General features: G+C 41.7%; 1 protein-coding gene across 5 annotated transcripts in view; it reads left to right on the plus strand.

The window, feature by feature from the left end:
* The window catches only part of siz (Brefeldin-resistant Arf-GEF family protein schizo), a 698,716-nt gene that overhangs the window by 217,253 nt on the left and 468,609 nt on the right, over positions 1 to 12,854 (plus strand). For all 5 annotated transcript variants that reach the window (XM_080283838.1, XM_080283839.1, XM_080283842.1 and 2 more), the window contains exon 2: positions 4,462 to 4,506. In XM_080283838.1, coding sequence (XP_080139964.1) covers positions 4,462 to 4,506 — 45 coding nt within the window. The remainder of the gene's footprint in view (positions 1 to 4,461; positions 4,507 to 12,854) is intronic.

Genomic DNA, 12,854 nt, shown 5'->3' on the forward strand with positions numbered 1-12,854 from the left:
TAACCTCTCTAACCTAATAATGTGGTTATCCATTTGCATTTTTAAGTCTCGTTTGCGAAGATGAAAAGGTGTTTTGAACTGGCTAACTTTTCTAAGACACTTTTCCATAGGCATATTACTTAATTTTGCACTTCAAGGCGAAAACAGGTTAAAGACAAATTTGACCCATCTGAAAGGCTTGTGGTAAAAGGAAAATTTTACAAATGAGGTGGAAGGGAGGATATGGGGAGAATGGAATTGGATGTGGATGGGACCAGAGAGAGAGAGAGAGAATTTTTAATTGAATTATTTATGCCTTAGGCGTATTTATGTAATGCGATGAGTGTGTGTGTGTGTGTGTGTGTGTGTGTGTGTGTGTGTGTGTGTGTGTGTGTGTGTGTGTTTTAATCTATGTATGTCACTGCTTTCTTGTTTGTGTGTTGATTGTAACTTATTTGTTTAAATGTGCATGTTAGTATTTATTGTGTAAGTGAATGTGTTTTATGTTAGTACTGTATGTGTGTATGTTAGTTTAATTATTTTTGGTTTGTTTTGATGAGTGTGTGTGCGCGGGCGTGTTGCGGTGGGGGCTGTGTGTATATATATGTAGGTATGTGTGTGTGTATGTGTTTTGTAATTAATAATAGCGTGTGTTTAATATTTTCCTTTGTTATTTTGGCCGGTATCATGTTTCCCAACCTGTATAAAGTGTTTCTGATGTCCTAGGAAATAATCTGAATCGTATTAGGGAAGATTGAAGATGTTGAATTGACTGGAAATTCGAGGGCATTTTACCTTATATGTATTACTTCATTTGCATATTAAGGCGAAAATATATTAGGCCAACCCATTCAGCCCGTGGACGTCATTTCTGTGCTATTCTTTCTTTGCCTGGACGATTTTATTCAGCCGGAGAGAACCTTGTTTGTGGAGGGGTTAATGAAGTCTTTATCTAACCTGTCCAATTCGAAAAGCCTCCCCTAAGCTGAATAAAATCGTCTGGAGATAGCAAATAGGGGATAAGAAAGACGATTTAGTGAAGGGGGTGGTTAATTTGAGGGGCTTGTGATGTTAATGGTAAAAAGAGGAAAGTGAATGAGGGAGAGGAAAGCTGGGGAAGGGATGCTATTAGAAAGAGAAGAATTTGGGATAGTGTGTGTGTGTGTGTGTGTGTGTGTGTGTGTGTGTGTGTGTGTGTGTGTGTGTTTGTGAGAGAGAGAGAGAGAGAGAGAGAGAGAGGATTAGTAGAAGAGAGGGGAAAAGGGAGAGTGATGGTAGAATAGAGTGGATGAGGGGAAACTTAAATGAGAGAGAGAGGGGGAGGGGGAAGGGATGAAATGGATTCAGTGGGGAGAAAGAGAGTGATGAGAGGGAGACAGAGAGTGGAGGAAAGATAGAGGATGTGAGGAGAGAGGGGAAGGGGTAGGGAGGGGGTAAGGGAGGAAGGGAGGGGGTAAGGGGGATAAGGGAGGGAGAAAGAAGGGTAAGGGGGTAATGTGGAGGCAGGGAGTAGGGGAAGGAAGTAATGGGGGGCAGGGAAGGGGAGTACGAGGAATAGGGAGAGGGAGTGGAAGGGGAGTTGTAAGAGGGGAGAATGGGAATCAGGAAGAGGGGGCATCTGAGGGGGAAGGGGAACGATGGGGTAGGAAGAAGGGGTGCGAGGGGGATGGGGGGCAGGATGAGGGGGATGTGATGGATGGACAGGGTAGGGGTGAGAGGGATAGGGAGAGCGGTTGTAAGAGGAGGTACGAGCGCAAAAAGGGAGGATCTAAGGGGGGGGAAGGGGGCGGGGTAGGAAGAGGGGGTTTGAAGGAGGGACTGGGGCAGGAAGATGGGGTGTGAGAGGGCAGGGGGGCAGGAAGATGGGGTGTGAGAGGGCAGGGGGGCAGGAAGATGGGGTGTGAGAGGGCAGGGGGGCAGGAAGAGGGGAGCATGAGGGGGTCGGCGTGCCCTCAACGGGACCTTGGCCGCCGTAGCCCGGGCCTCCCCAAAATCAATAGTGGCAGCTGGAGTCACACGGCCCTCGCCTCCCAGGGGTGGGTAGGGGTGGCCAGGGTGAGGCACTGAGCAGGGTGAGGTAGGTCAGGGAGGGTTTAGTGGGTAGGTTAGGGCAAGGGGCAGTGGAAATAGGGTAGGGTAATGGTAGTGTATGTATGCTGTGAGGTACAATAGGGTAATGCAGATCAGGGTGAGGAAAGATAGGATATGGTTCGGGAGGCTAGGATAAGAGACATGAACAGGTTAAGGTAAGTCAGAGTACGTTGTTATAGGTAGGGCAGGATGGGTAAAGTACGATAAGGTAAGGAAGGGTAATGCAGGTTACTGGTAGGGGTAGTGGAGGTTCGGATGTGATAGCAGGGTAACATGAGGCACGATTGGTGAGAGCATAAATGATGGCCAGGGGCATGGCAAGGATAGTATAAAGTTGAACAGGGGTTTGGCAGAAGTGGGACATGGGCAGGGCAGCGTAGGGTAGGGGAGAGGCTGGAGAAGAGGGGTGATAGTAGAGACAAGAGTAATTAGGGTGGAGAAAAGAGAAGCAGAATGTACAGGGTCATTTCTAGAGGATATATTTTAGTTGTTATAGGGCAAAGAGAAGTGAGGGTTAAATTATAGGAAATATTTTTTCCAGAAGCAGAAGAAAGTGGGGGTCAATTTAGGGAATTTAGGGGCTTAGAATTATTATGTCGAACTAGGGGAAAGGGGAGAGACAAAAGTGGGGACAGTGTAGGGAAAAGGGAGAGGGGAGACAAACAGGTTCAGGGACTTTTAATGGAAGTATGTTTTGGTATTTTAGGGGCAAAGAGAAGTCAGGGAAAACGATTAAGAAATATTTTGTCAAGAGCTGAGAGGAAAAGGGACGATGCCTGGAAGGGAAATTGGAATAAATTATGTTTAGTGGGAAAGCGGGATAGAGGACAGAATAGAAGGGCAAACAGTGAAGATGATAATTGCAAACAGAATACCGGGTCAAAGAGTACGGTGGAAAGTGACTGTGTGATTGTGATTATTTTCCTGGAGTTTATTCATTCTTTCATTCATTCTTTAGCTACTCTCTTTATCTCTCATCTTCCATTATTCTTCATTTCCTTTTTCACAACCCATTCATCCTTCAGTCAGCCCATTCAGTACTTCCGCCAACTAGCTGCCCTCTTCATCCCTCTTCTGTTCTCCCATTCATACTTCATTTCTCTTTCACCACCCATCCATCTTTCAGTCTGTCCCTTCATTATTTCTGCTAATTATAATCCGTTTGATCCCCGTCCATCCATCCATATTTCAGCAGCCAGGTAACCATCCATCGATCTGTTAATTTATTAGTTTTTTTTTTTCATCCATCCATTCATTTCTCATTCCATCTATCCATCTACCCCTGTTCATCCTTGCTCTCTGTCCCCTCAACTCTCTCTCTCTCTCTCTCTCTCTCTCTCTCTCTCTCATCTAACACTGCAACATATACCAAAGCAAAAAAAATAAAAGAGTTAAGGTAACACACACACACACACAATCACAGAAAATGAAGCGTGGCGCAGTTTATTTGGAATTAATCTGCTGGCATTTGTGTTGGCGTTTCAGTTTATTTATCTGCTTCATTTACAGGGGTATTTCTCGCATTTTTGACGTATCGTGCTTAGAAAATATGAGAATGTAGAAATAGTGGTTAACAAATGAGATTATGCTTGAGGAAATACGGGGTCGTATAGTAGAAGGTATTGTCTGTTTAATTTAGTTACCGCATAAAGGCAGGTGTTCTTTTATTGAAGTAAATCGTAAGAGATTATAATATTTAAGGGGTGCCTAAGAAATATGGTAGTGACGCCTTTTATTAGTTAGTATATGATAAGGTGGAATACAGTTGGTGAGGTGGCAGTAAATTGTGGTAATAGTAGTAGTAGTAGTAGTAAAAATAATAATATTGATAGGCGCCATCGTTGTAAAACACTAGGGACGAATATGATTGGGGAGAATGTAAATATTGGTCTGATTTATAAGAGAAAATTCCCTAAGTTCCTTGTGTGAGTGTAATCAGCTTTGTGGAGAAGCAGTAATGAGGCGGCGGCCAATTAGGAACGCATTTACAGACTATCCCCCTGTTGTGCTTTATTTAGCTACAATGCATTTATTATTTACAATAGCTTTTTTAACCTAGTATATTTATGTGAAGGAATTAGTTTATAGGGAATACTCTTGGTATTTTGCGTTTCTTTTTCCCTTTTCTCCTGTTTTACTTATGTGATCCATTCTTCATGTACACCGTCGTTTGTGTATGTAGAGCGCGCACGCACGCACGCACACACACACACACACACACACACACACACACACACACACACACACACACACACACACACACACACACACACACACACACACACAAAGAAAGGAACGCACACAATAGGTTATAGCTAATTAAAGATGGTGTAAGGTTACGTAACCAGTTTCACTCTTTCACTCACAAATTAACTTTCTCTCGCCCAACAGATCCCAGTTTGACTACCACGGCTGTCTCAACGGCGTCCATAAAAGGTAAGTTGAAATGATTTCTCTCATGTTCCATTTTATTCCATTACCAGACGATTATATTCACCTTTCGGAGGTAGTCTGTTATTGAAAGGGTTCATGGAGGATTTATCTAAACCCCCTGAGTCAGTAAGTCTAACTAAGCTGAATAAAATCGTCGGGAAATACAATGAAGAAAAAAATACATGTCGTCTGCTTCAGGGATTCTGCATTTTCCTTCTTTCCTTTTTTTTTTTTCGTACTTTTTCCTGACGGTTGTTTTCTTTCAAGGTAAGTTCCACATTTTTGTATCTTTTTACATTTGTTTTCTTCTCACTTCTGATATAATTAATGGAGGAAAGTATGGTTTTATGTTGCGTGATAATGTTCAGTGGGATGTTTTGATAGTGAAGAAAATGGAAGGTGCTGTGTGTCTATAGAAAATGGGAGCGGGAAAATGATCAGGGGACAAGAGAAAATTTTATGAGAAGGGAAGAAAGTGAAAGTATTAAAAGGAAACTGGGAAGGAGATATGATAAGGGGAGGAAATAGAGAGTAATTGAAAGAGAGGCCAGGAAATGGAGGAGGAAAGAAAATGATATGGAAATGGAGAGAGCGTTAAGAGGGAAGGGGAAAGTGAAGAGCTATGAAAAAGGAGGGAAGTAGAAGAGGAAACAATGATATATGGAGGAGAAGTTGAGAAAGTAAAGGGAGGGGACGGGAAGATGGAGGAATGTTAATTGTGTGTGTGTGTGTGTGTGTGTGAGAGAGAGAGAGAGAGAGAGAGAGAGAGAGAGAGAGGGGGGGGTGGAGGAGGGGACGGAAGAAAGGGCCGGAACTGAGAGAGGAAGGTAGGGTAGTGATGGATGAAAGGAGGGTTGGACGATGGACGGAAGGAAGGAAGGAAAGGGGGGAAGGGAAGTGAGATAGGCCTGGAGAGAGAGAGAGAGAGAGAGAGAGAGAGAGAGAGAGGTGGTAGTGAAATGCATTTTTGTGAATGGGAAATGAAAATAAGGTACGATAATGGTTGAGAGAGAGAGAGAGAGAGAGAGAGAGAGAGAGAGAGAGAGAGAGAGACCCCTCCAGAGCAACACACACACACACACACACACACACACACACACACACACACACACACACACACACACACACACACAATCCTCCCCTTCATATCTATCGTGGGCAGAAATCAGCTGACCGCCCATCGAAATCAGCTGATCTAAGGTAAACAAATGATGGCCCTTTCCCCACCCATAGAAGGATTAGCTGTGCCTATCCAAAATAAGAGAGAGAGAGAGAGAGAGAGAGAGAGAGAGAGAGAGAGAGAGGTCAGAAAGAAAATGAAAAGAATTGTGTGTGTGTGTGTGTGTGTGTGTGTGTGTGTGTGTGTGTGTGTGTGTGTGAGTAGGTCACTGGTACTAGGTCGAAGAGAAGGATGGGGAAGGGGGGCAAACTCAACGAGGCTTAAACTACCGACGCCTGCTCTCTCTCTCTCTCTCTCTCTCTCTCTCTCTCTCTCTGAAATCTGGCTTGCTGCGACCTTAGACTTTACTTAATATCGACGCACGTCCTGCACGAGATGTAATTCTTCTTCTTCTTCTTCTTCTTTTTTTTTTTACTTTGTTAAAAATTTTGTAAGATGTTTATGTTTCTTGGAAGGTGTGAGTGCGGTGGTCGTTGTGGTATTGATTGTATTGATGTTTCGTGGTGTGACTGTGGTTAAAGACTGGTGCGATTGAGCTTGTGTGGTAGTGGGGGTTACATACTGTAGTTGTGGTATTGGAGGTTGTGTGTGTGTGTGTGTGTGTGTGTGTGTGTGTGTGTGTGTGTGTGTGTGTTTAGGGATATTTGTTTTTGATATTTGTTAATTATCGTACTGATATGTTTGTGGTTTGAGAAATGTGTGAACTATTGAAGAAGTGCTAAGGAACATGTAGGGTCGTAGCATTGTCTCTTTCTGCCACGTGAGTTAGGTGAAGTAAGCTGAAAAAAGGACGAAAATCTTGGCCAAGTTAAGGTGAAAGAACTATAACATTGATATTGAAGCCTGTGTGGTAGTTATGCTGGTGGATGTAGGTGGTTTGGTTATATTGTAGTTAATATGGTTGTGTTACTGATTATTGTTGTGGTAGGAAAGAGGTGTGGTAGGGTAATGGTAGTATTGGTACTCTTGTGTTGTGGTGGTAGTAAGGGAGTAGTGATTGTGGAGCGATGGTAATGGCAGTTGTAGTAAAGGAGAGGTGTGGTAGCTACGATGTGGTAGTAGCGGTATTGGTAATTGTATGGTAGTTGTGGTTAAAGTTGTGTCTGGCAGTGGTGGACTTGATGTGGCGGTGGTTGTGGTAGGTTGTGATGTGTGGTAGTGGTGGTGTTTGTGGACGACTGTTGCTGTGGATGACATGTGTAGTTGTAATATTTGATTGTCATGCTGATTGTGGCAGCGATGGGGATGTGTTGTAATGGTGTCCGTGGTTGAGATGTTGATTGTGGGATTGGTGATGTGGCATTGATGTTGGTTGTGGTATTGGTGATGTACTGATGATGATGTGGTATTGATGTTTGTTGTGGTAGTGATGTTGGTAGTGGTAGTGATGTTGGTTGTGGTAGGGATGTTGGTTGTGGTATTGGTACTTGTTGAGGTGTTGATGTTGGATTGGTATTGATGTGTGTGGTGGTATTGGCTACAGTGGTGGTGGAGGCATTGACTGAGACGATGTGGTAGCGGTGATAGGGAGACTCAGATTTGATGATAGTGATGACTGGAAATGTGCTAGTTGGACTGCAGTTTGGAGGTGTAATGGTAGCGGCTGTAGTAGTGGAAACTGCAGGAGTAGTAGTAGTAATAGTAGTAGTAGTAGTACCAGTAGTTGTTGTTGTTATGGCATTTTCAGTAATAGTACCTTGGTAGTAAAGGTGAGTAATTTTACAGCAATAATAATAATCTATCTATCTATCTATCTATTGCCAGACGCCTCAATCCCGTTTGGGGTGGCCACAAACAAATCGCCTCCAAGTCGCCCTGTCCCCCGCCATTTCACTGCCCTGCTCCCAACTCACCCCCCCCTTTCTCATATACCTCTCCACCCCATCCCTCCATCTCATCCTCGGCCTCCCCCTCCCTCTTCCCCCCTCCACCTCACTCACATACACTCTCTTCGTCAGTCTTTAACCCTCCATCCTCTCCACATGGCCAAACCACCTCAGTGTGTTCCTCATAACGCTTCCTATCACATCCACATCCACACCACAACGCTCCTTTATATCCTCATTCGTCAGCCTGTCTCTGCATGTGACTCCACAGGCTCCTCTTAAATAACTCATTTCCACTACTCTCACTCTTGACTTGTGTCCTTCCAACATAATAATAATAATGATGATAATAATAATAATAATAATAATAATAATAATAATAATAATAATAATAAATACCACCACCACCAGCAACAACACCAACAACAAAAAAACAACCTGGCCCTTCCATCACACCTGTGCCATGAGCCAGGTGTGAGACAGGTGTGTGAGGCAGGTTACACAAACACCATTCTCTGCCAGTAATGATGGGCGGGCCTTATATAAGTGGGATTTTCTCAGTGAAGAGGGTGGTGGTGGACTAAATTATCACCGTTAAGGTTACCTATTTGAGGTTATCAGTATTAGGTAATGTGAAAACAAGATGACTACTACTGCCAGGATCAACACACCATGCATCTTCCAAGTCATTATCCCAACCCCTAATCCTTGTTTAAAAGATGGAGTGTTGATAATGATGGTGATGATGATGATGATGATGATAATTGTTATTATTATTATTATTATTATTGGCGTGGGAAGAAGAGTGGCTAATAGGCCAGAAGAAATGGGTGAGAGTATTGGCAGGGCAAGGAGAGTGGGTGTGGTAGGGTTTCTTTTCGGGATCCCTGCCGTGAAAATAGTTCCAACCTTGATATTAGTTCTGACTGTGAGTCAGGCTCAAAGAAATGTTAACTACTTTAATAAGTTGTATCAAATTTCTGCAAATTGCTTCTTTGTGTATATTCATTATCAGTACCAATCACCACACAAGGTAGTTTATACATACTGCTACTGATGAATTGATAATGATATATAAATTTTGTGTGTGATAACTGTTTTCTTACCTACACTGGGAAACCCCGGAATCCCAGAAAGACACTGGTTTTGGCCCTGCATCCTGGAATGTTGTAGCACCACAAAATGGGAGACCCTGGTGAGTGGGAAAGCATAAGAGAGGCATGAGTACTGAGCAGCAGGAAGCAAGAGAATTCTCAGTCATGACCAATCTGTTTGGACTAGTTTTGATGATGGAACAAAACGTCATTTTAGTAGAATTGTTGTAACATTCTCGGTAAGAAACCTTATGTAAATTGAACAATTAAGTGACCTTGTCAAAACGATCGTCACCACCCCCATCTCGCCGCCTCTTTTTATTTATCACCCAACCAGTCAGTCATATTTTTGGGGTTAGCAGATAAAAGTGCATTGATGGTGATAAACCTTGTACCAAAAAGCAAATCATAGTCAAATAAAACCTAAAACAAAAAGGAAGCCAGCATTAGACAACCATCCGTCGTTAATTATTTAACAGGACAACCCTTGAACGTGCCATTAATGACTTTGAAGGTAAGTAGGGAGAGGAGATGCGATGAGTATACTTTAATGATGTCAGGGAGAACAAGTGGCCCTTCCATCCATAAGCTGTTCTAGGCATAGCGAATACACAATGTAGATGATGATGATGATAATAATGATAATAATTTACCATTACTATTTTACAGAAATAGCATTATTTGTGTTAATAGCAGTAGTGACAAAATTTGGAGTTGTCATCGTAATGATCGTAATTGTCATATGAATTAACGTGAATAGAGAGAATTACAGTAATGATTTTGTCGCTGTTACCAAATAATCGTCTTATAAAATAATGTATGCCCAGTGGAGACTCAAGATATTCAGTAATGCGTACTAGGCTGTAGGATGAGCCAGTATTCTTTGTAAGTCAGCGCTTTCGTAACAGTTTTGGTTACATGACGTGAGACCTCCACCTGTGTGTGTGTGTGTGTGTGTGTGTGTTGGATCCAGAGAAAATGTAATCGCAAGGGTAGAAGCTGCTTTATACGCAGCACATTAATGAAAATAGTGGTACCGTTACTAGGCACAGAAGAATTACAGTTTTGTGGTAAACGGATAGACAGAAATAGACAGTGCTTGATACTTGCAATTCGATAGAGAAGCCAGAAGAAGAACGTTTTGGAAAGTAGGTTATTATATAGAGCAATGTTCTTGCAAGATAAGGTTAGTTTTGATTAGGTAAGGTTAGAGGGTTTGGGCTCTGGTTAGGGTAGGATAAGATGGTTTAGGTTAGTATGCTGTCATCATGCAGTAAATTTTTTGTATGTTTCAATACTAAGATTTTGAAGTTTCTGTGCCACTTAAAAATGACGAAGTTACACTAGTAGTCTGGAGAAGAAAATGGAACTTAGCCTGTTTTCTATTACAGCTTTTTGGGGTTACTGGTGTATTATACGGCAGTGTTATCGTTTCAAAAGAGAAATAAGAAAAAATAATATATATAGATGGATAAAAGTATAGGTTACGTGTAATTATTTAGGTATATTTTTTCTAATTTCTTCAGATCTTTTTAAACATTTTTTAAAAAGGCATGTATATAGTATAGGATTAGTGGCAAGGTCCTTGCCGCCTCTTGTAATCCCTCACTCAGGTCGTGGACAGAGTAGAGGGAGAGTCAGGTGAGGTCACATCAGGTGTGGTTGGGAAAACGTGTCATCACCCTGCATATAAGCAGCAGCTCAGCATTTGTATGTACCACTCTTGGTCTGTAGATCCACTGAAGAGGGCGACAGCTGTCACCGAAACTGTTTGGAATACATCTTTTTTCGTCTGCCAGTGTGGGTTTTTGTATCCTATTATAAGTGTAACTTTACCCATTTTCTTCATTCTGGATACCACTGCATGATTTTATATATAGGCATTGTTGGAACCTCACGCGAGTCAGATGGTTAAAATATACTACAGTAAACTCCGTTTTGTGCAGGTGCACAGTATATACCTCCCACACACACACACACACACACACTGCAGACGCGTTACAGTCTTCTCATCTGTGTTTAAACACTGGCAAATCCACCAGTTTCTTTAACCCATTAGCGCCCAATTTCTTCAATATAGGACTTAACTGGGCATTTTCAATATTTAATAAAGTGGGGAGCCCCGGGCTAGGGACCCATGAGCTTCGCGACTGTGAGCTGATAGGCGGAGGGCGGTACGCATAGCACCCTTCCAGGAAAATCCCTCGCACAGGAACTCTGGGAGCCAATGGGTTAAGTTGTAGTTTTAGTCGATGTGCACATTTTGGTAACTTTTTTTTTTTTCAGTCTTTTATTCTTTTTCTCTTCGTATTATTATATTACTCCTCTGCTTATTTTACGTTTCATCCTTTCTGTTGTGCATTTTGATCGCCCGTGCTTGTTTTTTTCCTCCTCATCCATTCTTTCTTCTACCACACTTTCTTTTAACATCTTCCTTCTTCATCCCTTCTTCGTCCATGCTTGTTTTTATCATTTTCCCTCTCCATCCCTTCTTCGCCCATGCTTTTATTCTCCTTCCTCCTTCATTTCCTTTTCTTCCATACTTTTATCCTCCATCTTTCCATCATCAGCCATACTTACTTCTTCCTCCTTCATCTCTTCGTACATACTTTTACTTATCCTTCTTCCTTCTCTTTTCGTCCGATTGTCCTTCTATCCCCGTGCTTCCTTTTCTCTTCCTCGTCCATAGGCCTACCTAATTTCCTCTTCTTCGTCCATCCCTTCATCATCCATACGTACTTTTATTCTCCTTCCTCCTTTCTTCTCCCGCACTTTCGTTCTCCTCCCTCCTTCATTCCTTCTTCCATGCCCACCTTAATCCTTTTCTTCCTTCACCTCGTCATTCATATTTACTTTTTTCCTCTTCCATCTTCTTCCATTCTCCTTCCCCCATCATCGCTTCTTCTTTTGTTCCTACCTTTATCCTCCGTCTTCCATTCCTTCAGCTTCAAGGCCCAGGTGTGGTTTGAGGGAATTTGTTATTATTGACAAGAAATTCGAATATTCTGAATTATTCCCCTCTTAGATAACGTACAAAGCATGGCAATGACTAGATGATAAAGGAAAGTTATTTATTTACAGGTGTTTATTTATTTATTAGTACCAGTATGACCACTTGGACTGCGTTAGAGAAAATTGAAGAATGATGACAATAAGAGTAAACGGGATTTTTTTTTTTAATTACCGCGTAAAGTGCGTTAGTGAAAATTAAAGAATGAGCTTTGCTAATGAAAAATTGAGGTATTAACATTGTTCTTGTTTCCATTCTTTCATTTGTTATATTTTCCTTATTATACCATATATATTATGGACATAATATTACACGACAGAAGCTTGAGAAATGAAGATGCTCGTCACATACGTTATATAATAATAATAATAATAATAATAACAGTAGTAGTAGTAGTAAATGGATGCATAAATAGATAGGAAATTTACATGCGTGTTTTGCTTATTCATCACTACAATGCATGACACAATAAAAACTGACTAAATATTTATACAGTAGAGCTGACAAAAGCCACATAAAATCATTGAATGTATATACTCGTACACTGTTTCCTCTCATAACATAACATGGCAGGGTTGTGAAAAGTTTATATAGTCGCTTTAGTACTTTTTATGGTATGCCATTTGAAAATTAATGTACTTATTTTTTTAGTACCTTTTTATGAGCTGACGGAGAGAGGATGACAGATGCCACAGCACTTCTCTTGATTAGCGAACAGCAGAGGGGCAAGGGGATGATGATGATGATGATGATGGAAGACATAACATTTGCCTTATTTTCTACAGTGGGGAATAGTTTGGTGATGCGTACTGTGGTGAGGATGATGATGACTGCCGTGGTTTGTCGGTCTGTTGCTGTAGGCCTATACTGTGTTGTCAGAGATGTGTAATAGCCAGTAATAAGAGAGTAGCTGGTGGTGCACAGACGACAGAGGGTGACGTGCTCCATATGTTGCTGCCTCAGGGGAGCTACCCAATATGCCCACCCTACCCTAGATGCTGCCCCTGCCCCTGCCCTTCACCACTCATCTCTTCATTTTATATGTTGGTGTTACTGTATATTCACACGATACCGTAGTATGCCTGTGACCAGTTATCCAATATTTTGTTGTTGTACAGGTACGATATTTCAGTTTTCATAATTATACTGTCCTCTTTTATTACCTCTGAACTATTTTATCATTTTTTATTATTATTATTCCTCTCAGCAACACTGAACCTTTCCTTTTTTCTTTTTTTTTT

This window comes from Coenobita brevimanus, chromosome 98 (assembly GCF_032717465.1).
Source record: "Coenobita brevimanus isolate Jiangsu-jjx chromosome 98, ASM3271746v2, whole genome shotgun sequence".
In the NCBI taxonomy this organism is placed as follows: Eukaryota; Metazoa; Arthropoda; class Malacostraca; order Decapoda; family Coenobitidae; genus Coenobita; species Coenobita brevimanus.